Here is a 27774-nt window from a genome sequence, read left to right on the forward strand (position 1 = left end):
TGAAAATTGCTGTCACATCAGTTGATTTGTGCAAGATCTGAACCTATATGACATGTATACTGAACATTTTTAAAAACTCTTTGCAACGAAAACCTTTAATCCTTACTGTCTTGTTTTCCCAATTACTTATAATGGAAGCATAACCTGTGCCAGAACCCACTAGAACTCAGTTACAAATTCTATTTTTGTAGGCAGGAAAGGTCTAGTCGCATCCCCCCCCACCACCTTCCCATTCTTTTACAACTGACACTTCCTGTGCTGTCCCCTGGATGAACAGGAAACGAGTCTCATGTGCAAAACGTGCTGACATCACTCATCTGTCATAAGGTAAGAAATCCATAAACCCACAAATGAGGGATAACAGTACCCATCCAACAGGACCTGGAAAAGCATTCACTGAAGCACTGGGCTGGACACAGGAAGCACAAAGACTCCCCTCCTCCCATCCACCTCTTTGCAGCAGAAACTGAATTTCTTCTACAGCACCTTTACCATTCACACTTCAGCAGGGGATTTAGAGAGTAAACACATACAGTAAGTGTGCAAAAAATGGCATTTGAAAGGTGCTTGTAACTGAACTGAGAATTTCACACTAGCTTTATTAGAAGGAAGACACAATTTTTCTTCTCAATTACACTAACTATGCAACAACTATAAGGTGCAAGGATTCCTATCTGTAGGAAGTATAAGAACTTCTGCTAGAAATACAAATTTACCAATACAAGTAAGTGATTAAAATGCTCCCTTACATTCGTGTCAGCCTTTGTAGGAAAGGTGCACCACTCCTGTGTAGTGATGCCACTGCTGGTAGTCATTGCAGTGTCACATGTAAACAGGAGCACAGGAAGCTGCAAGTGACAAAGTGACAAGAAATCCACTTTCAGTGTTCAGCTGGATAACCCACCAGGAGCACATTTAGAGTTGCAGGTCACCCATAATAAGCTGTTTTCTTCTACAATATTATCTCCCATGGAAAACTTTCAAGTGTTTACACATACTTTGACAAAAGAGCAAAAGCAGGCATTTTTATCAGGCAGGAAGCAAAGGGTTCTTTAAAACTGTTTAATTACATGTTTCAGGTAAGCACAGACAATACAGGTAGATTTCCCACCACTCAATATTTACATTCTTTTCTCTAGGCTTGAGCTGTTCATTAACAGTGTTTTTCAATCAACATCCTTGTCAATCACTTTTGCTGTAAAGAAGGGTGCTGGAAAAGAACTATTGCAGGAAACATTCCATCAAGGCATGATCTTCTGTGGGACTTTTCTCCTTTAAGAACTACGTACTAGTAGTTCAAGATAGTTTGGGAAAATCCTGGCTTCCAAGATGACCTGAAGAATGCATTGAAACCAAGCAGTGTGTTGAAGTCCCATAAATAGTTAAATCAATACCAATATGTATATTGTGGAGCTGAAATTCTCTTTTCACTGTCATTGCTGCATGGTTTCTGTTAGGACAGTTTTACACCAATTTTGTTTTGTTCCTTTTTCATTAGCCTTTGTGCCTCTTTCTCCATTTTCTTACGCTGTTGTTCTGCTGCTCTTTTTTCCCTTTCTGCTATCTTCTGTTGTCTGTAATTAAAGAAAACATGAATTGCTAAATTACACGCACTCAATTTTCAGCATGATCATACCTTAAGTTCCTGTCAACACAAAGGTTATTATAACTAATATAAACAGAGCTTCAGTCTATTGTCATTAGACAATAGACTCAGAACAGTCATTCTTTTACTGTGATGAAGCCCTTTTTTCAGATTAATCTAGAATTGTAGAATATTTTGCACTGGAACCAACCAGGATCAAAGTCCAACTCCTGGTCTGCACAGGACCATCCCCGTGAATCACACCATATGCCTGAGAGTGTTGTTCAAACAGCTCTGGCAGGCTTGGTGATGTGACCACTTCCCTGGCCTTTCCCTGTGCCTTTTCCAGTGATCACCCTTTAGGTGAAGAACCTTTTCATAATATCCAACCCAATGCAATCTATTTGTAGGCAGTAATATTTGTTCAATTATTCTGCAATTTAAAAGTCACTAGCTTCTCAATGATTCAGAGTAAGTGAATCAATGAGAGTACAGGACAGTTGTACAGCCTAGAGCAAAAACTAAAAATCTATCTAATGCTTTCAGCAGCAGCTCAAAAGTTTCGAGTTTTTGCTGATGTGATGTTTTCTTTGAGATTATCACCCATTATTGTACATTCCACCTGACAGCTGGCAGATCTGCCAGTCTAGCAATATGCAGAGTAATAGTATTTGCCAATTACAGTTGCAGATTTTTATATTTCCCACACATCTGAACTGATGCAGAAGGGAAGAAGTGCTTTGCGCACCAGCCAATATCTGGAGACAGTGAAGTTCCAAAAAGCCACATAGTGTTAATGCTGCTGTTCACGTGCAATTCTGAAGGGAGGGATTGTGGCAGCTCCTGTTTCTTTCCCCAGGATGACCCACAGGACATGGAGCTTCTGCTCACAGCAGCTGTTCCGTGCCCTCTACAGTCTGGGAACCTGCATTCAGTTCTGCTCAGAGAGAGACCTTCACCTTGCCTCAGACACAGCAAACAGCCAACAAAAATACAAACAACTAGCTGCTATAAACTAAAAATGTGTGAGCTTAACTGCTTCCACTGGGATAAAAACTTTGTTGGTAATATAAAGTCTGAAGTTTCAGACAGGTATCTAAAATTTGCAGAAGAAACTAAGTTCCAACTAATTCAAGTGAACTGAAAATGCACTTTATCATCCACTAGACCAATTCATTACTGAGTGGAAAATTTTGGTGCATCCCAGCCCAGAACCTATGGGAAAATGAGGAAAAGAGACTACAGGGAGTTCTCAGGCTGATAGCCTACTCTTCAGCACTTAATTCCATGCCTTAATTCCAGGGAGCATTTGATTTACTGTATGTGCTCATTCCAGCTGTTATGCTTATGCATAAACTCACCAGAAAGGCCACAGGTTAGAGTCTTCACTGCTAATTAGCAGGATACAGCCCATTTCTGCATGACTGATCAGCACTCCATTACTACACAAAAATTATTCTGGTCTTACTGAGCACCAACAGGTACCAGACACAGCAGGCTAAGGGAGATCCTTACTTTTTCTACACACTCATTTCAGTCTCAAAAAGCTCCACTGAAGTACAGTCAGTATTAACACCTTGGAACGTCAGGGGGACTCTGTCCTCTATTTGGCAGTCTGAAATACTATACTAACTTCTTTCAAGTGTTACACTCATACATTAAGTCACCAGAGTGGTCACAGAATCTTCAGATCATTTTGCAGACCAAGATGCAGACCTCTAGCATTAAGAAGAGACTTCATAGCACTTCCTTACTCCTTTGTTGAAAACAGAGCCAGGCCTGTCCAGACTATACTTAAGTTATATGTTAAATATCAGATGTTAAAGACACTCGAGATGCCTACTGCAAGAAAAACTAAACCCAGATGGGATTTTCTACCAATCTTGCTAAAAATCAGCCAGGACTTTACTCATTTACAGATAAACACTGCTATTTCTGTGTCATGAATAAAACAAAGGTTTTACTTCACACAGCTGGGATACAGCTTACATAATGACCAGCTGTATTGAGGTAGCCAGCCATAGCTAGTGGTAAGCCATAGACAGATAGAGTTCTGATCATGTTGTATCTACTGGAAACATTTAGACACACATCCCTTCTGTAACAACTGCAGTTTGATACTTTTTCATGAGGCCAAAAAGAAATCTTATGAAATGTAACCATTTGAGTTGAACCCTTTGAACAGTAAAGATGATAGGTTGAAATCTTTAGGATAGGTTCAACCAAATAACACGATACTTTGAAAAATTAAAGCTTTTGGGAAACCCCACTGCTATCACCATGTATTTGTCTTCCTAAGTATTCTATAGCACGAACCTGACAGTTAACAAACAATATGACTTTTGCCATCCTGGAAATACTTACTGCACAAATTTTACACTCCAAGAATAAACTGGCATATACATACAGCAGATAATCTTTAGTAGTTAATTCATATACGAGAACCCCCTGTTTCAGAAAGTTTGAGTACTATTTTTGATAGTCCTAACACCATCTGTAATGGAATGTGGCAAGGGTTAAGTAAATACAGTGCAGCCTCTGCAGCTTGCAGAAGTAGCTGTTTCACTTCTCAGAAAAAAAAAATAAAGTATTTTCATTGCCTTTCATTTAAGTCTCAGCAGACTGCACTCTAGGTATTAAAGTTCTTACTGAGTCTGTTGATATACTTTATAGTAAAAAGTACTATCTGTGGAAGAAAAACAGCCTTAGACCACATCATTCATGTCACAAAGCTTGTACTTTGGTACAAGAGCTGAAACAGTAAGGAAGTTTAAAAAAAAACAAACCACAAGCAAGGTATTGAGCAGAATGTACACACAGACACCAGATAAAGTTTATAAAAATATCCGCATTACATCCCTATTCTCACATGTTAAGCTGCTACAGAGCAAGACTGATAGAGTTAATAAATTGAATCAACTCTAATTATGATCAGAGCATTGAAAATGAGCTGGTAACTTCCCTCTTGTCTTATTCCACAGATTGAAAAAGTAATTTTTTTATTAAAAAAAAAAGTATTTTTATTTATATTAAATAAAAAAGTATTTTTATTTATAAAAATAAATACTTGATCATAATACTTTTTTTTTTCCCCCACAACACCTATTTTCCTTAGAATGATTTTTGAATTTACCATGTCTTTATCTCATACCTATCATATCTATTTCACTTTATCACTAGTGGACCACAGAAGCTTGTGATTTAGTGTGTAGAATTACAACAGCATAGGAAGCTAAAGCTATCTGAGGCTAGTTACCTGATGATGTAACAAGCAATAAAGTTTGATACAACTGTAAGTCGTTACAAGTGCAAATCATTGTGTATGATGAACTTAATTTGCAACTCTTTACCCTCCATAACCCTTAAAGCAAAGAAAAACAAGAACACAAGCTGAATGGTTGAAGTATTCACACTAACTTTGTGCAAAGATTTTACATTCAGCCTTATCAGCTAGTTTATTTAAGTTAGAAAAGCCTAGCTACTACAGGGATTCCAAGCAGATACTTATCACTTCACCTTCTATCCTGAACTATTTTTATCTTAAGCACATGGTTAGGATACTTTCTATAAGGACATCAAGTGGTATTTTACTTAATCAAGTAATGTGCTCTGAACATAATGAATTGTTGGAATTGGTGAGGCATTGTTGGGGTGGGGTTTTTTAGCACCTGCATGCACATGTGTTAATGTGTTCTTCCAGTGATTTTCAGATTTCCCCTACTATCTCGTCTACAAAATTATTTAGTTCCAAAATGTCTTCCGGTTACACAGAGATTAGATGCACAAAAATAATTTGTTTTAAGAAGTATTTAGCAATTCTTGGCACTTACCAGAAAGGATTATATGTGTGAAATAAACAAAAGTGATTCTTTTACATGTAAAACCTTTACATAGCGTTATATTAATTTCAATTACCTAAGAACTTCTTCTGCCTGCCAAGCAGCATCTTCTTCTTCTTCCCAGGCATTTGTATTTTCTTGCCATGTATCCAGGTCTCCCAGTTCAGGCTGAAACAAAAGAGAAGTTCTAAGCACATGGAAAAATTAGATAAAACACTGGTGTGTGACTGCCAGAGTGACTCCTGGATGACAGCAAAGTTTCCTTAATATTTCTTTTTAACCTATTTACTTTTAACCTTAATGCTTCAGACTTACAAAAATATCTGAGGTATGGCTTCTCATCTTATTTTTGAGGCTTCTTTCCCTGCTCTAATACTGGGTTTTTTCAGTTGTCAAAGGGCTTTTTGCACAAAGGCAGGAAGGAAGTAGTGGAGTGTATTTTTAGAAAGAGGAAGATAAATTGAACAGATTATATGAGCAGATAGTGTAAAAGATTTCTGGAGGTTGCGTGAACAAACCAACATATACATCCACATGTTTTTATGTCCAATACCAGTTGAGTGACACTTTTACTCACTGAAAGACCTTTCCTGAACTATTTTCATAAAGGACAGAACAAGGAGGTAGTATGACCATTCTGTACTGCTTCCTGCCTGTACCCTTTTGTGCACAATGCTAATCAAAGGAGAAGCACTGTTAAAAAAGGCAAAGGGCAAGGGAGGGAGAGCATCTCCTGCTAGCTGGCCAGGCTGTTAGGCAACTGGACAATTTTTTCAAAGGCTAAGGAGTAAAAATTAGGAGAGTACTACATTACAATCTCTACAGAAAGGAAAGGAGAAGCAGAAGATTAAAAATGGGTCCAATATAATAAAGCAAAGGTAACTCAGAGGCTTTCAAAAAAGCCTTCTACTCTTTTGTTAGTAACTTACTGTGTAAAATCCAAAACTTCAAGTTAACTGCTTTAGCAAATTGGCAAGCCCATAAGTATATGAAAGCTTCTTACCTTTTATCACTGATCTGTCAGGTTTCTCAGCAGAACATATTGGACTACTTCATTCTTCACTCAATTTTAAAACAATTTACATTATTCCCCAACTATTCCACTTACTCCCCACAATGCACACCTTAGGCAGACTATTCCTTCCCCTACAGAACATCACTTAACTGACAAATACAAGATCAATACTCAGAGCATACTTACAGACTGGTGAATAAAAGGAATATCTTGTGTAGCTGCTAATCTGCTAGAAAATCCTGTGTTTCCCTCTGGAATCCCAAAATTTAAAGGCTCTCGTTTTTTAATAACTATCTGAAAATATTCAAAAAAAGGAACAAAAAAGTGGTAGATCAAAGTACTGCACAGATTCCTTGGTGATTATATAACTCTGCCCACGAAGAGTTCAACCACAACACAACACCTCACTGTGTCTTAAACCTGGTCAGATTCTGAAAGCTGCACAACCAAATGAACTTGTAAGTAAAAAATGTTAAATGCCAAAGACAAGAACTCCTCCTCCCCTTTTTCTCTAGTCACATAGAAACCTGTGGCTGTACCAAGACAGAGAACAGGCACAAAGAATCACAAATCAAACAGCCACATCTCCCAGTACTCATAAAAGCTACCAATTGTGTAATATATTGCTTCAAGAAATACTGCTTCTGTGACAGGTCACTTTGAGGTCCTACTTTTGAGGACAGTGCTGTCTGCACAGTAATGTCAGCTGTACTGCACTGTAATGTCAGCTCTCTCAACTACCCCAATAGCATATCTGCAGTTTTAATAGCTGCAAATTCTCTGTCACTGTCATTGTCCTGGTTTGGCTGAAAAAGTGCTTTTCCCAGAACAGTTGCTAAGATCTAAACATTGAACATAATAAACTATGCACCAGCATCTATTCTCATTTACCAACAGCACCTTCTGTAAGTCGACAATTTACTTGCTTTTATTTTAAAGCAAAGAAAACCCTCCATAAGTATAGTTGAAAGTGTAATACTAACTTTTTGAGTTTTTCTTATAGTTGGTGTCATATCTTTGAAATAATCAGGTTCCATTTGTTCCAAAGAATTTTGCTGAGCAGCCACATTACCATTGCCACCTTCAATCTTCACACTTGTAGGTGCATCTTCATCCCATGAAGACCAGTCTTCTACTTCAGGCTGAATATAAGAATATGATAATATTATCTACAGGTAAAAACTTCTCTTTTTATATATATTGAATATATACCAATTCAATATTGTAGGACTTGTATAATCACCCTGTTAAGGGATTAAGTCACCTACCACTTTAAAAATTACCTGCTTAGGAACGGATGAATAATCCACTGTGGTTGGCAAAGTTATTTGGTCTCCACTTAACTTTCGCCCTCTTCCAGACCTGAAAAAAAAATGTAGGATTCCTCCAAGCTCTGAAAACATGAGCACTAAGTTTAAAAAAAACAAAAATAGAAGTCTGAGAACAGCACTACTGAAAATAGTCACGACTAAAACATTTAGTGCTTCAATTAACTTTGTATTAACTACTGTCAGTAAAGTCTGCTAAGCAAAGGAATTTCATCATGAATCGAAAGTTGTGCTCACAAGAATATCAAAGTGCAATTTACTTTTGTAATTGCAGTGAAATAGAAGAAAAAAAACTTCTGAAAAATATGAAAATGGACTAACTCATCTGCATAATTCAGTCACAATTTTTAGATTGTCAGTGCTTATGAAGCAAGTACTAGAGATCCAGGCTTGCCAAAGAACCATTTCTACTGTAAAATGAGAAAATTTTCTATTTGTCTTAAATTTTAAGCTGTGTCTAACTAAGAGTTTTCTGAGCTGCTTGATTTGAAATCCCCTCTAAATCTTTTTCTAAAAAAAAAATAAGTCTAAACAGAGGTAGTAAAAGATTATGCATGTCAACAGCTTTAACTCAATTCATGCTTCTACTTAAAGAATACTGTTTCAGCATTTCAGCAACTATATAAAGTAATTTTAATTTAAAACAACACCAATGCATTGCAAATAAACCTGTATATTTACTTCATAACAATGTTCAAAGATCAGAATAATAATTAAAATATTCTTAGCTGACATTCACTGTATTTTAAATACCTTACAACACAATTGAATGTAATTCAGGCTCACACTTATATTTTCCCCCAAGAATGTAAGCTCCTACAAAGTAGTCATGTAACCGACCTTAGGTAGCTTGGAAAAATTAATGTTTTTTTCTTACTACTGATGGGAATAAAACCAGGAAATTTCAATATCTAGTTTCTATCCATTAGTTTTAGTATTAGAGAACATACTATCAACTCATTAGAGAACATACTATCAACTCACTAGCTGAATTGCTTGTAATATCACCTCTACTGTATGCTGGTGAATGACTAGATGTATTTTTTTCTACTCTAGACCAAACATTCCTCCTTAAGAAAGGTCAGGTGCTATCATCAAATTTTCAAGTTTTCTATAATTAACTCTACTCCCTTTATAAACTGTTCAAGTTTATAGCAACATAGTTTAGGAGTAAAGGAAGGTGAAATCACTGTTCCCTCAAACACATTAGAGACTTCTGTTTGATGAGATTTACTTTACATCTCTAAAGGAAACCCAAACTTGGAAACATCCTCCTTCAGACCTCTACAACATACACATCCTTAATACTATTTACATTTAATACTATTACAAGCCATCACTTCTGCATTGTCTTTCTCTATACTATCTAGAAGACTAGCAAGTAGCTTGTAACAAACATTCACCAAGTCAAAATGGTTACAGTAAGAAGCCTGAAGGTAGGGGGAAAGAGCTTTTGTCACACAACATCAGAAAGAGTATGATGCACACAGCAGCACTGAGGAAGGCTACAGATCTCCACTTCTTCTAGTAAGGGAAGAAGATGCTTATAGGAACAGCTGCTCCACAGCCATCATCAGATACTGATCACTGCTCTGAATGCCAAATGCCTTGAGAATTATTGGATTTGCTTCTCCTTGCTAATAAGCAGCATCCAGATTTCTCAGTCAGAGATAACTAGAGATTTTAAATGGAAGGAAGTTTCATCTCTTCTTATACTTACACATGTTATATTCCTGAGAACTGAATTCAGGCAGTCTGTTTATGAAGAAAAGATTTTCCTAAAGAAAGGATCAGTACTATAGGCATGCTCTATGCTGCCCAGAAAGTTGCACAATCTCTACAGGCACTTGTTCAAATGACAACCTAATGTAAACTATGTAATGTAAGTAAGTACTAGCTCATATCCATTGAATTAAAATGTGTGTTTAATTAAATAATAATTGTTGGCTATTAGGCATATAGGTTATATGGAGGGGAGCATTACTGGAAAACAAAATTTATCAAAGTACATTTTGCAGTGACAGTGAACAGAAGAAACATCTGTTGTTAGTGGTCTGAATTAATGTGATCCAGTGACATGCTTATGTGAAAAACCTTAAATTTTCCTTTCTTCAACTAATTGTTATTCAGCAAAGAAAGGGTTTTCTACTTTTTGTTCTTCTCAGCTGTTCATTTCAAGATTATAGTTCATACAGAATTTGGAAAAAAGGATGAAAATACTGTCACTACACTTAGAATATAATTATCTGCTTATAAAAAATTATCTTTACACTTAAAGAAATGAAGGATCCACATAATATAGAAGTTATGATGAACTCAGTGTTTTGACTTCTTTCAGAACTTGAACAAGTATTCTTAATTTAATTTGGAATTCAAATCACAGAACTAAGGTTGACATCTATATAACTGTATGCAGCATTAAAATGTTTCTTTTTAAAGGTTCACTAGATGTGTAGTGAATTTACCAACAGGTCAAGAGCTTCCATTTATTCTTGGAGCAAGTAAAGGTGAAGAGGAAGTAAACAGTTATTTTGTGTCTGCCACATATTCTGCATATGCTTTAATCCTCAGTGGGAAAGTAGTTGTCATCATAAACAAAAAGAGAATACATTTCTTTAGATTGGTATTTGCTTATGTAAGCAACATGCTGCACAAGTGGCAGGAGGCACAGTAGTTCATATGACAGCACAGTGCCAAGAATTGCCACAGGTACTGCACTACTGTGTTATTGAATTCTACCGCTCCACATTAACTCTTGGGGATTTTTATATTTCTTCTAAGTACTACACTGCAGCTTTCATGTGTCTACAGCTCAAAAGAACCTACATATGACTTAAAAGAGTGTAAAAAATAAACTATTCTTCATCTTTTAAAAGAAAAAAAAAGCAGTTTCCTTGAACTTCAATCACTGTCCTCCAAAATTCTGAAAGAATCTTCAATATGCAGAAGAATCTGAAGTCTCAGGCAACTGTTTTTTGACAAACAGGATGAGAATTGCTTTCATTTGTAATGACAGCCTACTGACTGATGACAGAGTGGATGCTCCTATTAACTAAATCTCTTAAAACACGAAGTATCACTTGCTAAGTACATTTCAAAAATGTGCAGCACAGCTTTTCTTCAAGTTTGACATGGAATAGTTTTAAGAACCATTTTAAAACCCTGTCATAGCTGTTTACAAAATCTCATTTAGCTACCATACAACAAAATACACTCACAAATAACTACACAGACTTCTGGAACTCTGAACAAATATGCAAATTAAAAAATTAATTTGATTTAGTTTTCATCTGTGTTGATTATTTTGCAATTAGTAAAATCGGAAATGGTTAAAGTGGTGGTTGGGTGCTGGAAGGGCAGAAGTGCAAGAACCTGTAACTGAAAAATTGAAAAAGGTAACCAAATTAAATAAGACTCGTTTACCTGCATATTAACTTTTTAATGAAAGAAAGCACTGCTGCCAGGCAAGTACAGACTTTAAAGAGTCGAAACTGTGTTATGGCCATGGTAAGAAACCCCTCCTGCAAAAGAAAAAAGTTAGATGTAGAGAATTATACATCTTTATACAGTACTTTAAGCAAATTACCTTAGTTGCTACTAAGCTAGCAGCATTCTGTGAAACTGTATAATGGAAGGAAAGAAAGCAGGTACCTGGAAAAAAGATGCCACCTGCCTACTATCAGGATATTTCACTGATGTAAATAATACAAGTATCTAATATAGATGGACTTTAAAGAAACAGCACAAAATCACAGGTAAAGTCACAGTTAAAGACCGTCTTAAAGGGGAAGCACAGGCAATGATTTACAGTGCCTGAGACATCACCAGTGGCACTGAACACTGGCAGAGCATAAGAGAATAATCATCAGAGAGAAGCTCTTGCCTACTTGAGCAAGTCTTGCATAAACAAATTATAGATTTAGTCAAAAAGTGAAACCCCAAAATTATTTGTTTAAATTTAACTTCCGTTTTGATGGAAATGTATGATGAGAACAAACACTACTTATTTTAGAACTAATCTCTCTGAAAAATCATCACTGAAGAAAGAGTGCTAATCCTGTGTAAACTACTGCACCAGCTAACCCACAGAGCTACTGATATTTCTGTGCCTGACTGGATCATGATAGCAAACACAGAAAAGGAAAAAATCATCTTTGGCTGAAGCCACTCCTGTTTGTAGCTATTTTTTTCAGTGACAGTTTGATAATTTAGAGAATTTATACTCATCACATCAATCCAACATACCACCTCAAATAGCTACAGGCTGACTCAGAAAAATCTGCTGGAATTCAAGGATCCCTTTTCTCTTCTACAAGTGAACATTTCAGAGTAAAGAATAAGAGGTTAGGCTTCAGAAATAGCTTTTCATTATATACATCTACACTTGTAACAACATTTTCTGTTGCAAGTTTAACATACCTCCTGATGAGAAGAGAAGGCAGCCCTGTGACATTTTCCTCAGGCCATGAGTATTCCATGGAAGGACAGCTTGATTTCAAATATGCTATGGCATTTAAATCACTTTTTATATTCCAGGCTTTAAGTTAGGAAGAGTCAGGAAGGTGGATCATTAGGTAGGCTGCTCCAATACTGTCCTGAGGATTTTATTAAAAAGGTACATAATGGGATTTGTGAGCTTCAAGGAGCATAGATGTATTTTTATTGGTGCTCATTTGCTAGATAACATAACTACTATTAAACACTGTAGTAATACAGTAATGGAAATATTGTTTTATATATTGTCCAGAACAGAACTTTCTGCTACTGAAAAATCATACAGGGGCTATTACACAAAAAGGCTCTTTTACTGCAAAATGGAAGGCTTAAGTCAGTAGCAACCACCAAATTACAAACTGCACTACCAAGCTGTAGCTCAGGAGAAAGGCTTCATAGGACATGTATCACCTCTACTTCAACATTTATGTTACCTTATTTCATTTCATGGGAGACTTAAAAATGTAGAGAACTTCATACAAAGCTTGATTGGCACTTCATCTAACAGAATTAGAAAGCAGTCAGTTCCCACAAAGGAATAACAAACATTGTTCGACATATTTAGCTTTTAGTTTAGAAGACTGGGTCACTGTTTCATACTATGCTCAAGCACTTTCTTACCTTTCAGAATGAGCAATATTGACAATATGTAGATGACAGCAGAATTCATCAGTCAAGAATTTTAATGATTAAAAAATAACGGAAGTCAGTGAAAGAAGAGTGAACAGTAATAAGTTCTCTATCCTAAAGGTAGAAATTACTGCAAACTAACACTGAATTGATGAAAAAAAAAAAATGTTATTTTTAGGAGAGGCAGCTAGAAGTTATCTGCCTGGGACTTGAGACATGAAGAGCACAAGACCTGCTGAAATTATTATAAAGGTACATCTTTTCTGAAAGGAAGCTTGTTTAGAAGGTCACTCCACTCTACCAGAATTCACTCTTTTATCAGCTTGGGGGGCAGGAAGGAAGGAGAAGAACAGTACTCAATATCAGCAAGAGAAAAGCTCTTTTCCCTTGTTCAGGTTACCTGACTGCTACACTGGCCAGCACAGACAGACCCTAAATTTAAAAAACTCCTAACTATTGACTAAGAAGGTTGCTCTAGGAAGCCACCAAAAAGCTCTGCAGACTCAGTGTTATTTATGACTGAAGTCAAGGAAAACTAAGTGCAAAACTAAAACCAGACTGTTTTCAACTGTCAGTTACCAATACATATATATTTATATGTGTACATATAAATGAGCCCAGTTTTCAACTCATCTCCATTTTTTCATATATCAAATTGTATACTGTATTAAGTTCTCGATATAAAGTTATAACATAAATTATATAAAGTTATAAAGTTAAACAACTGAAAAAACTATAACCCACAAGAACTCTGGCTTGCAGAGTCAGTGGACTTGTGAAGTCCACTGCTGACAAGAACTAATCACCAGAAGTTAATCCATTTCCCAGGTCATTCCAATATAAGAGTGACCACACTTCCAGTATCACCAGTATGCCCATTTGGCAGAGTTCAATAGCTACCACTATTCCCTATGACAATCAGACAACTTGCACCTCTCCACTTTCCATGTGTCAGGCAAAGACTTCAGAGTTACAATGAGACATATGGGCCAGTTAACATATTTGTGATACAGCTGCACTTCAGCTGAGCTAGAACTAGGTCCTTCAAAGGCTGGACCTAATGATCTTGGAGATCTTTTCTAACCTTAGGGACTCTGTGATTCAAGACTGTAGTTACTGTTTTGCTCACCTCTTTTCTGAGCATTGATTGCAGTCTTCTCAGCTAAGCTGCATACACTATAAATTATCAGATGCACAGACAGCCATAGTAGTGTTAGCAATCATTTACCTTTAAAAAGAACTTTCCTCAATGTACCTAGTTTTTATACTGCTATTTATGATGTGAAGCAGTATATGCGTATTAATTTAATTGTTTTTTATAAATTAATTTAAAACACAATCCTGAACCAATCATTGTCTCAAAACAAGGACAAGTCAAGCATTTTCCCTTTCACCTGAAACAGCACTTGAAGCATGTGTATTGTTGCTCTAAGAGCAGCATTACCTGAAAAGTTAAAGGTTTGCTTAAAGTTTTGAGTTTTGTTTGGTGCCTTTTGGGGTTGGGTTCTTTCATGCTTCAGAGGTTTTTTATGTTAATTAAATTTCTCAAGGTAAACCTTTTTATATTCAGAAGTAGTTGTATGAATATAGATGTACACAGAATGCTAATTTTCCTCAGTTCACTGCAAATTTAATTCATGCAATAGCATTATACTAAACTTGTTAAGTGAAACAAGGTGTTCATCCTTTTCTTGTCCATCTTTCTCAGACACTGGAAGGAAGCACAGCCATGTATATTATCTTTCTCCTGGGAAAAAACACTGAACAGAGTAATACTAAATGGCAGGCCACAACATTCTGTCTTTCTTTTCTTAAGCTTTTCCTTGATAAACAATCCCAAAAGGAACTACAACTACAACTGTATCAGCAGTCAATTATAACACAGGATGACAGAGACATAATACAAAGTTGCAGTGCTACAGCAAGAAGCCTAAAACATTTCTTAACTGGTAGAGGCAAATGTGAAACACTGAACTAAAATTCAGAAAATCTGGTAAGAGCTGTCTGCCAGCGTGATACATCCTTGTGCACATCACACCTCATGCCTCAGCCTGCCATTTATAAAACAGGATAGATTTCCTTCTCCCACTACTGGAATTGCTTTGTTACATTTATGAACCTTAGGGTTAAATGAACTTCCATTACACTAGATATAAACAAGCAAATAACTCAAGACATGAATCCTAATGAATTTAATATTCATGGTCAACTCAACAATTCTGTAAGAGACACCAAATTTAGCTGGAGTTTGACTTGTGCATCTCATACTGCCTTCCACTGGTATGAAGTCACAACAGGTGTTCACATGGAATATGAGCACACAAAGGACTAAAAGACAAGAGCCACAAGATGTTAAACACTTTAGAGCCAAGTTAGAAGAATGAGGAAACTTAAACATTTTAGGCACCCATAAAGGAAACAGAATGTAGGGAGGGAAAGTTCAAAATTTTACTGAACATTTTTCCTTTGCTTACAGCTTGCAACAGTGGCCTCATCAGAATTCCTGGCACCTCTGACTTCACTGACAGTAGCCAGCATAATCCACCCTCAGGTGGACCGGTTAGTCAACTATGGTGCAATAAGCAAGACTCACTGTTTATCATTGTCTGATAAGCAGACTGGCACCTGGAGAAACACTTCCCTGTACACACAAATACCACTTTAATGGGATTTCCACAGACAGAGCCAATTCTAAAATAAACTCACTTTGGAGCACTAAAATTTTATTTTATTTAATTTATTTAAATTTTATATTATTTTATAAAATATTTTAGAAACTTTTTTCTCCTAGTGAGCTCATCTTTTACTGTCACATCAGCTTTCTTTCACATCAGCTCACTTGTAAGTCTGGAATGTAAACACGAACACACCTTGGAATCAGTGATTTTAGCCCATATTAAACAAAGCTAGATGAATAACCATGATGATGCCTAAAATAACATGTCTGAAACTGAAAGGCTCCCCTCCAATTTTCATAAGGAGACACAAAAAAAACTTCACCCTCCTAAAGCAAAACAAGAAGTTTATTTCCTAGTACAAAAGACTAACATGGCCTTGAGTGTTTATATTTGTCAGCACCAAAAATCCATACTGGTTCAGCAGTGCTTTTGTGTTGCCACTAGAACAGCAGATAAAACCCTAGCAAAGTTTCAGAGGTAAAGACAGAATTTCTTGAAAGTTGATCTTGTATGAAGTTCTACGCAAGTAGAATGGCCACATCAAAGATCAGACGTAGGTTTATAGGGAGATGGAATTGCATTAAGATTAGTAGATAGAGATAAAACACCTGTTTTCAAGCACACATACCCTCTTCCAAACCATGTATGTTACAAGACGTGTAAAGACGCTGCATTTTAAAAAAGACAACACAATAATTCAAGAACAGCTTTCAGTCAGGTACTGAAAGACAAAACCAGCACTTCCTGCATTTCAAAGACAGCAACCATGACTCTACATCCTAGTGAGAGGTTCCATTACCCCCTTCCTGGTTGATTTGTTTGGTTTCTTGTTTTTTTCATCACTTTACACAGAAACATAATATAGGGAACACTAATGTGTGGAGGGAAAAAGTCCTGTCTTGACCACTGAGTTTGATAAACAGATTAAGTGGCAGCATGACTGAACCTTATAGCCATGCTATTATGGCATTAAGAAGAGAAGCAGAATCAAAATGGAAGATCAGGAAGCATCTTCTCTATCTAATTGTAGGTGATTGTGGGACCTTTGTAATGGTACTCTAGTTCAACACTGATGTTCCAACTTTCAGTGGAAATACCCTAACTAGGCAGTTAAAGTAGCTGGCACAGAATACAGCTCACTCACATTAATCATAGGCAGAGTAAAGTCATCCAAGGCCCCGTGTGAGATTAGAAGCAATGTTAGGACACTGCCACAGACAGGCAGTGAAAGCTAAGGAGCTGAGCAAAGTCACAAAGGCACGCCCTGGAGGGCGTTTTTCTCGATCTTAGAGTTAAGTACCAGAAACAAGAGCACACACTCTGTGTCTCAGACTCCAACAAAATCCATTAAGAGATACTACCAAAAGCTGCAAAAGATACTGAAAGTCAAGGCAGAATGTCTATCTCTCTAACTGAGGGCAGCAAAAATGGGTGACTGCTGGCAATTCCTGAGTTAATCCTCTGATATACAACACATAGAGTTTCAACTATTTTTTAAACATGTTATTCCCAGAGCCATAAAACTTCTATAGTGATATCGCCACATCTCACTCCTTCCTCTCCAAGAAACTGAATATAGTTAGATTCTCACTAATGTGAGCTCCTGAAGCTTTCTGTTCTGAATTGGAATAAATTCTGCTCTTCAAGGCAATATTAGTTAAAATAGACAGTTTATATCCACTGAATGATCAGTTATTCTTTGACAATTCCTTACCTATATACACCACTGTCTTGTAAAAACCATACAGAGCACAGCTTGAAGTAATTCAATCTTGTTAGACTACACTATAACTTCATTCATCATTGAAACAAGTCTTTTACATGATGCACTAATTCACATAACCTCTATGATGCAGGAAAGTTACACAAAGAGTTCTTCTTTTGTGAAGTAACTCACTTCACAAAACTGAAGTTCTCAGACACAGAACCAGAGTTTAAGAGACCCCAGTTCTGTTCCAGTCCTTATTTGCCATTCTGGACCTAAGTTTTCTGTAGCTACATGGAATGCCAGAGACAACAAATTTACACACTCATTGTTACTACTACAAAATCATCTTGTAATGCTTGTCTTGACAAGAATCAACTATTTACAAACAATGACACTACAAGACAACCAAAAGAAATCCCTTCAGTGCACGTGTGAATTTCCACAGAGCTATAAAGCAGCAAGCTATGGCATTTTTCATTAGATATGCAACTCAGGCACTTGCACTGTGAATTCATAACCAAAAAGCAGTGCCCTACCATTCTACTGACCAGCCAAGGTTTGAATATTTTTAGAGACAGCATCGAAGCCAGATAGTAGCACTTAAGTTTTCTGTGAGCTGTTAGAAATTCCGAAGTATTTAAAAGTGTGCTAAGAATTTTTCACACTACATACTATTAAATTTGTCCGTCAGCGCGAACAGTAGGTAACCCCAAGCAATACCGTCCCACCACGAGCTCTGACAGAACGTGTGCCCTCGCCCTCTCCCACAGGGGACCAAGCCCCTCAGCCCCCAAACGCTGCCGATCTACTGGGCCGCCACTTCAGGTTCTTCGCAGCCCATGAGATCCCCCGCACTTCGCCCCGGAAGGGGCCCAGAGGGCCGGGCAGAGGCCGCGGGCCTGGCGCTCCCGGGCCGGCCGAGCAGCCCCAGCGCTGGGCGAGGGCCGCGGGGGTCACAGCGCCGCGGGGGCCACAGCGCCCCGAGGACGGGGCGAGGCGGGGGCGCTGCCGCGGGAGAACCGCGCGGGCGGCTCTGCCCCGGGAGGGAAGGTGCCGAGGCCGGGCCCCTGCCAGCAAGGCGGAAGCAGCACCTGGCGGCGCAGGAACCGACCCTCCTCGCTCACCTGCCCCGGGGGGGAGGCCTCGCCGGGGGTCGCGGGGCTCCAGGGGCCGAGGCGGCCGCTCCCGCAGCCTCCGGCCGCCCCTCATCCAGAGCCGGGCCCGCGCCGCTCCGCCGCCTCGCACGCCGCCATCTCGGCCCCGTCACCCGGGAGACGCGGCCGCCCCTTCCGGCCGTGCACCGCCTCCCGTGCGCTGCGCTCCGCCCCGCTCGGGCCGTCCGGGGGCTGCGGCTGGGGCCGGGTACAGCTGGGCCGGGCTGCCCGCCCCGACAGCGGCCTGCGCCCTTCCCCGCCCGCCTTCCTCTGAAGCGGCTGAGGGTTTGAGCCGGCTCTTTGGCTCTGGGGGGAGCTGCCAGAAAAAGGCGTTGCCCTTTAGCCGTGGCGGGTTGTTGCATACGGGGCAGTAAAGGTGTTCCTCTATGGTCGATAGGGTGCTGAGCTGTAAATTTGGATGTTAATAAAAAACAAACATTGCTGAAGTTGCTTCTGAGGGGTGAAGCGCCAGTGCCACAGTTTGTTAACCAACTGCTTGTCCGTTTTAGTGGCTGGTTAAGTGATGTTAAGTTAATGTAAGGCTTTCCAGAGCTCTGGGTAAAACTCCAGTTGTGTTACACTCGGTAGGTGAGGTAAAAGGGGTGTTCGTTCCTTTCTTCCATGGAAACCTATTCAGTTCTAGTGCAGCACTAATACAGCATTCCTTTCAACTCCAAGCTGTAGCACTTGGTTCATTGTGTGCTCTTTAAATATCTTGGTATGAAGACTTCATGTTCTGCCACTGGATTTACTCAGCTGCTGTATTTTATATGTGTGTCGGGCATCCATCCATCAGATGGATGATAGGAGAATGGCTCTTGTAAGGAGGCAGTGGTATCAGATAGAGTTCCTTCATTTCCTAACAGACACCGTGACTGAATTTCCACAACTCTTCATCAAAAAGCAGACCCCAAAGGGCCAAAGAACCAACCATGATATAGCTGACCATGGGGCAAGGACCCTGCCAGCCAGGACACAGCAGGGTGATCTGGGGGCAGCTCAGAGTCCAGACTACCAGGCAGGTTTCTGGTGATGAGGCAGATCTGAGGACAAGCCAGTGAGTCTGCACTGGTCGAAGATCAGTAGAGTCCATATCAAGTCAGGACATGGTTGTGACCAAGCTTAAGGGCAGCACTCCTGTGATGCTGAGGTGAGGATTGACACCCTTATGCCTGCAGAACCCACCTTCAATAAGAGAAATCCATATGCAATGCTGGTTTTTATTTTAAAACCATTTCAAAACCATTTGTGTAGCAGAGATATGCCTTTCAGTATAACTTTCTGTCTAAAACAGGAACTGAAATATAATCTTTGTATTCACACAGAAAAGCAAAACAGCAAGTGTGACACACTGGGAAAGGTAAGGTTATGAAGATAGCCAGTTAAATTTCTTTTGAGAACACATTCAGGTTTTGGCATTACAATCTATATATTCAGTAGGTAACATGCCACAGTAAGAAGGATTTTAACATATGCAGATAAACACCTACTTAATATGTATATGCATAACATATGCATATAAACACCTACTACTTAATATAAAAAACTGCCTGAAAGGCTCACCCACACTGTCCACCTAAATGCACAACAGACCTTTGTGTGGCTGTTGCATTAATGAAAAAATGCTGGAAATTGGCTGACCACTAATGGAAAATAAGTCTTCTGTAAAAACATAATTATGGAGTTTCAAAATCAGTAATAATATAAACATATCTTAATTTCGAAAAGCAATGTTCACAGGGATAAATACTTAAGTATTCAAAAATGTCATTAACCCTCAGCTCTGAAGTTTTAAATTTGGATTCCTTTGGCTCAGTTAATTTTCCTAAAGAGATTTTCTGAAGTCTTGAATATTTTATTGCCATATTGAATGCAGTACTGCTACAGTAAACTAATCAATTTAGTTAGAGAACTATATATTTTTAATATCTTTTACAGATATTAAGGCTTAAACATATTAAACCATTAAACATTAAACATTATCTGACAATTTGCAAGTGTGCTAATCTCACTTCTTTTACATCTACGGCACTTGCCATCTCTTCAAAGTTTGATAGTTCCATTATCCTGATACATTCATGTGTACTCAATAACCTCATTCTGTCTGTAAAAGTGATACAATCTCTTTCAATATGAATTCTCCCTCCTACCAGATATATGCTTTATTTTTTTGTTTGTTTGTTGTCTCAAGTGATTGTCTCTTAAAGCTACAAATAGCTTTTTTACTAAGAGTACCTTTCCTCAATTACACTCCTAATGCATTTTGTAGTAATTCAAGTTTTACATTTACGGAATGGATTTTACCTTCAACAAGTGTTTGATTCTCGTGAAAGCAGAGTTTTCATGGTTCTAACCCTGGAAAAATTGCAGGTTTTTACTGTAAAATGCAGAAGTAATTTTATACACTGCTACTACAAATTTAATCATCAAAATGTCTTGAAACTCCAGATGAGAAGAGGCAGTTACATTGTTAAATACATTTTCAATTTATTTGGTATTCCTGAGCATATATTTTGGTTAATATCTAAGGATTGTCCAAATAATTTGCTTAAGTTTAGACAAATATGTATCCTAGCCTGTGTGAAAATATGACCCAAGTAAGTAACCAAGTAGTCACAAAAGCCCCTTTTCTCTCAAAAGGTCTTCCTGGATAAAGCTGTATGCTCCTCTGCCTCTGCCAGCATATTTTAAATTCCTTTCCTTATTCCCACTAAGGCTTCATATACCTTGTAGAGGAAAATTCCAGACCAGTGATCTTGGTAAGAGGCCTTTATAGGAAAATTCAACAAACTGACTTTTAGCAAGCATATAATATACAAAAATAATATTTGTAACTTTGAAATGGAGCACATCCCAAGCAGCTTTTTTGGAATCAAAAGAGGCCAAAGAGCAGCAGTGACTGCCTAGGTCTCCCCGAGCTCAGATAACTGTGTAGGTTTGGTCTTCTGCTGGACTGGGCAGTTTCATTGCACCCCTGAGGATGTTTCAGGGGTTCTCTCTCCTTTGAGCATCTCTCTCTGAGGCACTAACCTTCACACTGGAGCCTGGCCAGCTGACAGCATCTTTTATGAGGTAGAGTCCCCAGTCTAGAAAGGGGAATACCTATCTCAGGTTGAAACAGGCAGGCTGTTTTTTTCAGTGTTGTATGAAGTTAGAGGTGATAAGGAATGTGTGATTTTAGCCTAGTGCTGAGTAATTTCCTGACAAGACTATCCTGGGTTCTTCTCTCTGCTGACAGCATCAGCTCCTTCTTCCTAGGATGTTTCTATATTTAATATGATGAGTTAATATGCAGAATAGATGGTAGGAGTAGTACCAAAATCCAGTTTTCCTTGTCCCTGCAATATTACTCATATTTCTCAACTAAAAATTCAGGAAAGGATAATGGGACCTCTTTTTTTATACAGCTAATTTATCACTTCATTACTAAACAGCAAATCTTCCTTCCATCCTGTCATATGCAGCCATTAAGTAATCTTTCTTAACTTACACAGCCTGTCTTTTGTTCTTATAAGGAAAAAAAATGTATTAAGTTGAAGTTATCAGAAACTGGATCCCAAGCACTATGTTAGCATTTGAATTCAAATCCTCTAAGTACTTGAGTATCTAGCATGTTGCTCTATAAAATATTAATTTACATAGATGTGTTTGTGTGTGCATGCCTGCAAATGTATTATTTGCAAGAAAACAGAAGACAGAGGGCATAACATGGAAACATAATGTCATGAAATTTTATTGGGAAAAGCATTTAGGAAAGCAAAGGATTTTCTTCCAAGAGTTGTTTTTGGTTGTGGTTGGTCAGATGGTTGGCTGGTATTCGAGGGGAGAGAATAATGAAGTTTTTCTTTGTTTCTTCATACTTCAGCATTTGTTAGAGGAATTTCTATGAATTTAGAAAATGCAGGTTCCTTTAATTCATGCTCTTTGCCAGATCATGGTCTAATTTCAAGCAGGATTACTCTGAAGTTAGGAAAAGAACTTAATAGAAAAATATTAATAATGACTCCTTGCTTTTCCCATTTTAAAATAAATCAGTTCAGCAAAAAAGACCTATGTTACAGTCCAAAAATTTCAATATTTGTATTGTGATCTGAATACCAGTGTGCCAAGACCAAGTGGCTGTTGGAAGTGTTGAGTGTTCCCAAAATTTGTATAAAAACAATATGAGTTCCAGACAAACCTTAATGTCTCAGTAAAATCTGGACTGTGAAACTAGATCCCATTTGATGTGGGGAAAAAACCAATAGCTAATTTTGAATATAACTGTGTAACCTCATGTACATTCAGTCTGAAGGAGAGAGCAATCAAAGAAGATACATGAGGAAGTGAAGTAAATATGTTTTTTCATTCATTATACAACTTCCTCATACGAAGGGAAGGGGCTGACACTGATCCCTGCTCTGTGGTGACCAGGGACAGGAGCCAAGGGAATGGCCTGAAGCTGTGTCAGGGGAGGTTTAGGCTGGACATCAGGAAAAGGTTCTTCACCCAGAGGATGGCTGGCACGGGAAGAGTTCCCCAGGGAGGTGGTCACAGCACCACTTAGAAAGTTCAAGAAGCATTTGGACCATACTGTCAGACACATGGTGTGATTCTTGGGTGTGTTTCTGTGCAGGACTAGGATTTCAACTTGATATTCCTTGCTGATCCCTTCCAACTCAGATTATTCTGCGATTCTGTGATCATCAAGTTTTCCTGTTCACTTCATGATAGTGAGGAAGAATTTTAAGTTATATTTATCATTACAGCAGTCAGTAGGCTGAAACCAGGCTTAGATCACACTCTTTTTGATCTTTATTCAACAAAGAAAGAACAATCCTCTTCTGGCCACTGACTATTTAATGAAACTTCTCCTGCAAAATATGTGTCAACGTGTATTTTGAAATGTAAGCTGAACAACTCAAATATTAGCAAACTGATCCAGGGTTTGGGCAGAAACTTACCTCAGAATGAAATGTGCATGAAAATATTAACAAATTAGCTAGAGATAGCATTTTCCAATCCAGATTTCAAAAAAAGATTTTGTAATGATTAACTTTTACTGCCTCTTCCATTGTAGCTTCCAAGGACAATGAATTCCACCCAGTTACGTTTGTGTTTGGGGCTAACCACTTATGCTTGTGTTCAACTAAACAAGCATTTTCTCTCTGTGGAAAGAGTTTATTCTGGCTTTTCTTTCTCTTTTGGAAGAAACTGAGCAACTGCTGCCAGCTCCAGGAAGCATGCATAGATGAGTACTTTATTTCCAGAAAGTTTGATTAACACTGGACTAAAGCAGTTCTTCCTTAAAGGCATGTTGTACTCAGGAAAGCACTGAAAAATGAAGGATCCACCAGACTTCTTTACTGCTTCTAGTTCTAGTAATTAAGTAGTTGTTCTTTTAAATTTGAATTTTGACTTCTATTTTCATATACTCTTTTATCCTTTCTCTGTTAAAGTTTCCTTTGTTTCCTTTTTTCCCCCTAAGAAGATTATGACACATCACAACCATATTTTGTATCAGTTTATTTTCAATAGAATAACATTGGGAGATTTTCAGTCTAACAGGGGTACCCCTCAGTAATTCCCTTTTCTCTTTCAGTGCTCCATTTTTTTCTATTTCCTGTCAAAATTACAAATTGAGCATCAGACTCACCAGGCAGCATACAAAACTAGGATCAGTGTTATGCTCATCTCTGCTCGTATGTATTCAAAGAACCCTTGGAAGCAGATGCTGATTTTTTCCCTACAATTTCCAGTGTCACTGCTTTCCAGGGAATTGTGTTGCTTCTGCCCTGAGCACTAGATGCAAAACCCCAACACTGTGCTGACTTTGTACACAGATGGTGGATGAGAGCCAGGCAGCAGAAGAGGCCAGGTTGCTCTGCCCTTGTCAGTGTTCACCCACAGGCTGCCAAACACAGATTTGATCAACAACAACTTGCTATCTATTCTCAGGATCATTGATTGAAAAAATGGATACCTCTTTCCTAGTGACTCCAACAAACAGAAATTAGCTGAGATTTCTTAGAGGGACATTTTTTTATGATCTGTTACTAAATCACTAGTTAAAAGCTAAGCATAAAAAACATTTTTAAGAATAATACTGTTCAGATGGAAAGCATTATGGTAAATGTGAAATACAATAAAGTGAGATTAGGCCTTTTGTTATTCCAAGCCAATAATATACCAATACCAATTAAACTATTTATTACACTGAGGTGGTGAAATATAAATTATTTATGAGGAAATGAATTTGTTTTTCCTCATTTTGTGCTCCAGTCATTACACATTTGGTTCTGCAGCCACAGCTGCTTCTTTTTTGGAAAATGAATAGCTGAGAAAAACAGGCCAAGTAGAACACACTCTGATTTAAATTGCAAATACTTAGAAATTTAAATAAAGCCAAATCCAGCAGGTAGAAACACTGCACATTTTTCACTGATCCAGTGAAAACTCAATCACTAAGTTAAAGCCAAACTCTCAATGTGCCACTATTGCTACAATCAAACATATTCCAGAAGATGATGGCATGGATGAAACAGTCCAGAGCTGTCACCTCAAAGGATCCTCCAGAGAGAAATGAGAAGCAGCAAATATTTTTTAATAGCTCTGATGGAATCTTACTGGATTTGAACAGATTTCACATGTACTTGTTCTCCAAGTGATAAAGGGCCATACTGAAACATTATGGCAGTAAACAAGAATGAAGAAAAAATGGGAAGAAGATAAACAATACCCCCCCCCCCAAAAAAAAAAAAAAAAAAAGAAAAAGAAAAAACCTATGGTAGCAAAATCATTCTATCTAAGATGTGAGTAAAAGTTTGACATCCCAGCAGAAACTATTGGTGATGTCACTGGTTTGTAGCATTTTTTGACTGGACTATGTCAAATACAGAGAAGTATTCATGGGAGAATAATTATCAAACAAATTAGAATCAAACAAATTTCAGCTCATTGTGCATTTCAGACCCCTCAGGGCCTGACTAAGGGATAGGCTAAGCTAACTTTTTTCTATTGGCCTTTCATTGACAGCAGTAGAACTATTCAATTTGCTGTCACATAGAATTTGGATTAGTGCACATCCAGAGCTACACCAATATACTCTAGCTGTTATCCAACCCATTACTTCCATGTCTGTTTACAAACTATTTTATTTTTTGCAGACTTGTCTACAAAAAGATGAAGTTGAACCAACTACTGGAATGTATATGCACTGGGCCAGCTAAAAGAAAAATAATCCCACAGTTGAGGTAATTCACATCAATCCTGAATTCTCACTTCATGGCTGTTTAGTTCTTGGTGCTGTCTGCCTTTGTAAGGAATCAGTGTATTTCATGACATTAAAATTACAGAAGTTTTGAAGAAAAATTACTTAATGCATCTATCTGTCTGCATATGCTAGAGGTATGGAATATTTAAAAACACAAATCATTGTACTTTTCAGTGTGGGGAAAAAACCTCAGCAGGACAGTGCTCTGACTGAACCCTGAATGTTACTGTTTTCAATACTCGAACAAATGAGTAGAAACTAAGACTGCTGTTTGCAAAACAAGCCAGCTTAAGCATCCAAGAATAAACCTGTAATTAAAACAAAAATATGAGGCCACAAAGAAACCATCTCTCATTACTGATATCACCACAAATATAACTTCATTCTTAGAAGATCCATCAAGATACCTCTGACCAGGACACTCCAGTCTAATTTGGACCTGCACATGTTGTCCAACATGCTCTTTGCCTGGCTACTTAGTGGTGGCTGCACTGGTGTGATTAACAGAACTCATACAGGGAACAAGTGGCATTGGGCTGCTTACATCAAAGAGCAGCCAGTGGTATCCTGAGACAGAAGCCACAGGTGTGTCTTGAATGCAGTCACTCTCCTCTTCCTTCTGGGTCTCTGAACACTCTTGCATTTTAAGCCAGTCTGGGCAGAACTTTACAGCTTATTTTTGGCAGGATGTGAAAGAGCTTCTTGTCAAGCCTTTTAACTACAGATCGGTCAGCACCACTTTCTGAAATTTTTTTCAGCGTTCAGCCTTTATTCTGTGCCAAGTATGAGCTGCCTGCAGAGGACAATATTGCACTTACAGCAACTGCAGTTCAGCTGTCACATTCCAGGTGGAATTTCAGATGTTTACAGATGAGACAAGTCTACAGTTCAATGTATAAATATCTTAAATCTGGCCCTCTCCCACCACAAAATCACAAACTGATTTTGAAGGAAATCAATTCGTAGCTCTGGAGCAAGTTCATTCTGTGCCCATGACATGCTGCAGCCATTCATTAAACAAAAACTTTTAAGTCTTTCAGAACATTAGCACAGACCTCTAAGAACAAAAGGGTAAGACTACTGATGGTATTTTACAACTTTGACATATGTAAAACACGCTCAGGTAGCATATATTCTGCTAGATTGTGTGAAGAAACAATGTACTCCATCAAGTACTAGAACTGGGTATATCAAGTCCGGAATGAGTAACTTACAATAATTATACATATATGCAATTAAAATAGAACATACCAGCAAATAAAGTTACATTAAATTAACATACTGTGCAGGTTTGGCTAGCATGGAGTTAATATTCTTTATAGTAGCTATTACAGGGCTGTTTTCAATTTGTCCTCAAAATAGTGTCAAGATAGGGCTGTTTTCATCATTGCTGAGCAGTGCTTACACACCATCAAGGCCTTTTCTCCTTCTCACCCTACTGCATCAGTGAGGGGACTGGGGATGCATATGGAGAGGGGAGAGGACCCATCCAATACATCTGATCCCAGCTGGGTGTCAACATAAAGCTGGAGGGAGAAGGAAAGGGGGGATATTTCAAGTGTTCGCATTTCTCTTCCATAGTAACTTAAGCAGAATGGACCCCTGCTCCTGAAGATATCTGGATACTTGTCCACCAGTGGGAAGTGGTGAATGAATTGTTTCGTTATCTTGTGTGCATGGCTTCTGCCTTACCTATTAAACTGTTTTTATTTCAACCCAAGAGTTTTCTAACTTTTATGCTTCCAATTCTCTTCCCCATCCCACTCGGTGTTGGGGGGAGTGAGTGAGCAGCTGTGTGGAGCTAAGTTGCCAGCGAAGTTTAATCCATGATACATACTGAATACAAAAACATATTAAAAAAAAAATAAGATTAATTTTTAAGTGAAAGAATTGTCTTCTTTCCTACCTCCACCATTATTGAACTGTATAGAGGCAATGACATACAGAAAATATGCTCAAACTGATATGAAGATAGATTTAAGACAGCACAGGCAAGGCCCTCAGATGGAATAGCTGCAGCAGATCCACCAGCCTGGCTCTAGTTTTGTTTTGTCTTAGCAGGAACTTGGTCTCCGTAGACAAAAGATGTTC

The 27774-nt window shown here is 38.2% G+C and overlaps 1 protein-coding gene and 1 long non-coding RNA gene across 3 annotated transcripts; one reads left to right on the forward strand and one right to left on the reverse strand.

Moving 5' to 3' along the window:
* Positions 1-1048: 1048 nt before the first annotated feature.
* On the reverse strand, positions 1049-18564 carry EBAG9 (estrogen receptor binding site associated antigen 9). 2 transcript variants are annotated; one of them, XM_086880205.1, is made up of 7 exons: positions 18402-18564; positions 11191-11288; positions 7723-7801; positions 7423-7581; positions 6626-6733; positions 5501-5592; positions 1049-1574 (listed from the first exon to the last, which is right to left on the reverse strand). In XM_086880205.1, exons 2-7 carry the CDS (start codon positions 11271-11273, stop codon positions 1454-1456), a joined length of 642 nt encoding a protein of 213 aa, XP_086736331.1. In that variant the 5' UTR covers positions 11274-11288; positions 18402-18564; the 3' UTR covers positions 1049-1453. The 2 variants fall into 2 exon arrangements, with proteins under 2 accessions (XP_086736331.1, XP_023776300.1); XM_023920532.2 differs by lacking the exon at positions 18402-18564 and adding an exon at positions 12187-12362.
* On the forward strand, positions 18450-27398 carry LOC111943189 (uncharacterized). Its single transcript, XR_015284271.1, has 3 exons — positions 18450-19581; positions 25577-25663; positions 27265-27398. It is a non-coding gene; the product is annotated as an uncharacterized LOC111943189 (long non-coding RNA).
* Positions 27399-27774: the final 376 nt, after the last annotated feature.

The sequence above is a fragment of the Cyanistes caeruleus genome, chromosome 1 (genome assembly GCF_971803275.1).
Source record: "Cyanistes caeruleus chromosome 1, bCyaCae1.hap1.1, whole genome shotgun sequence".
Taxonomy (NCBI): domain Eukaryota; kingdom Metazoa; phylum Chordata; class Aves; order Passeriformes; family Paridae; genus Cyanistes; species Cyanistes caeruleus.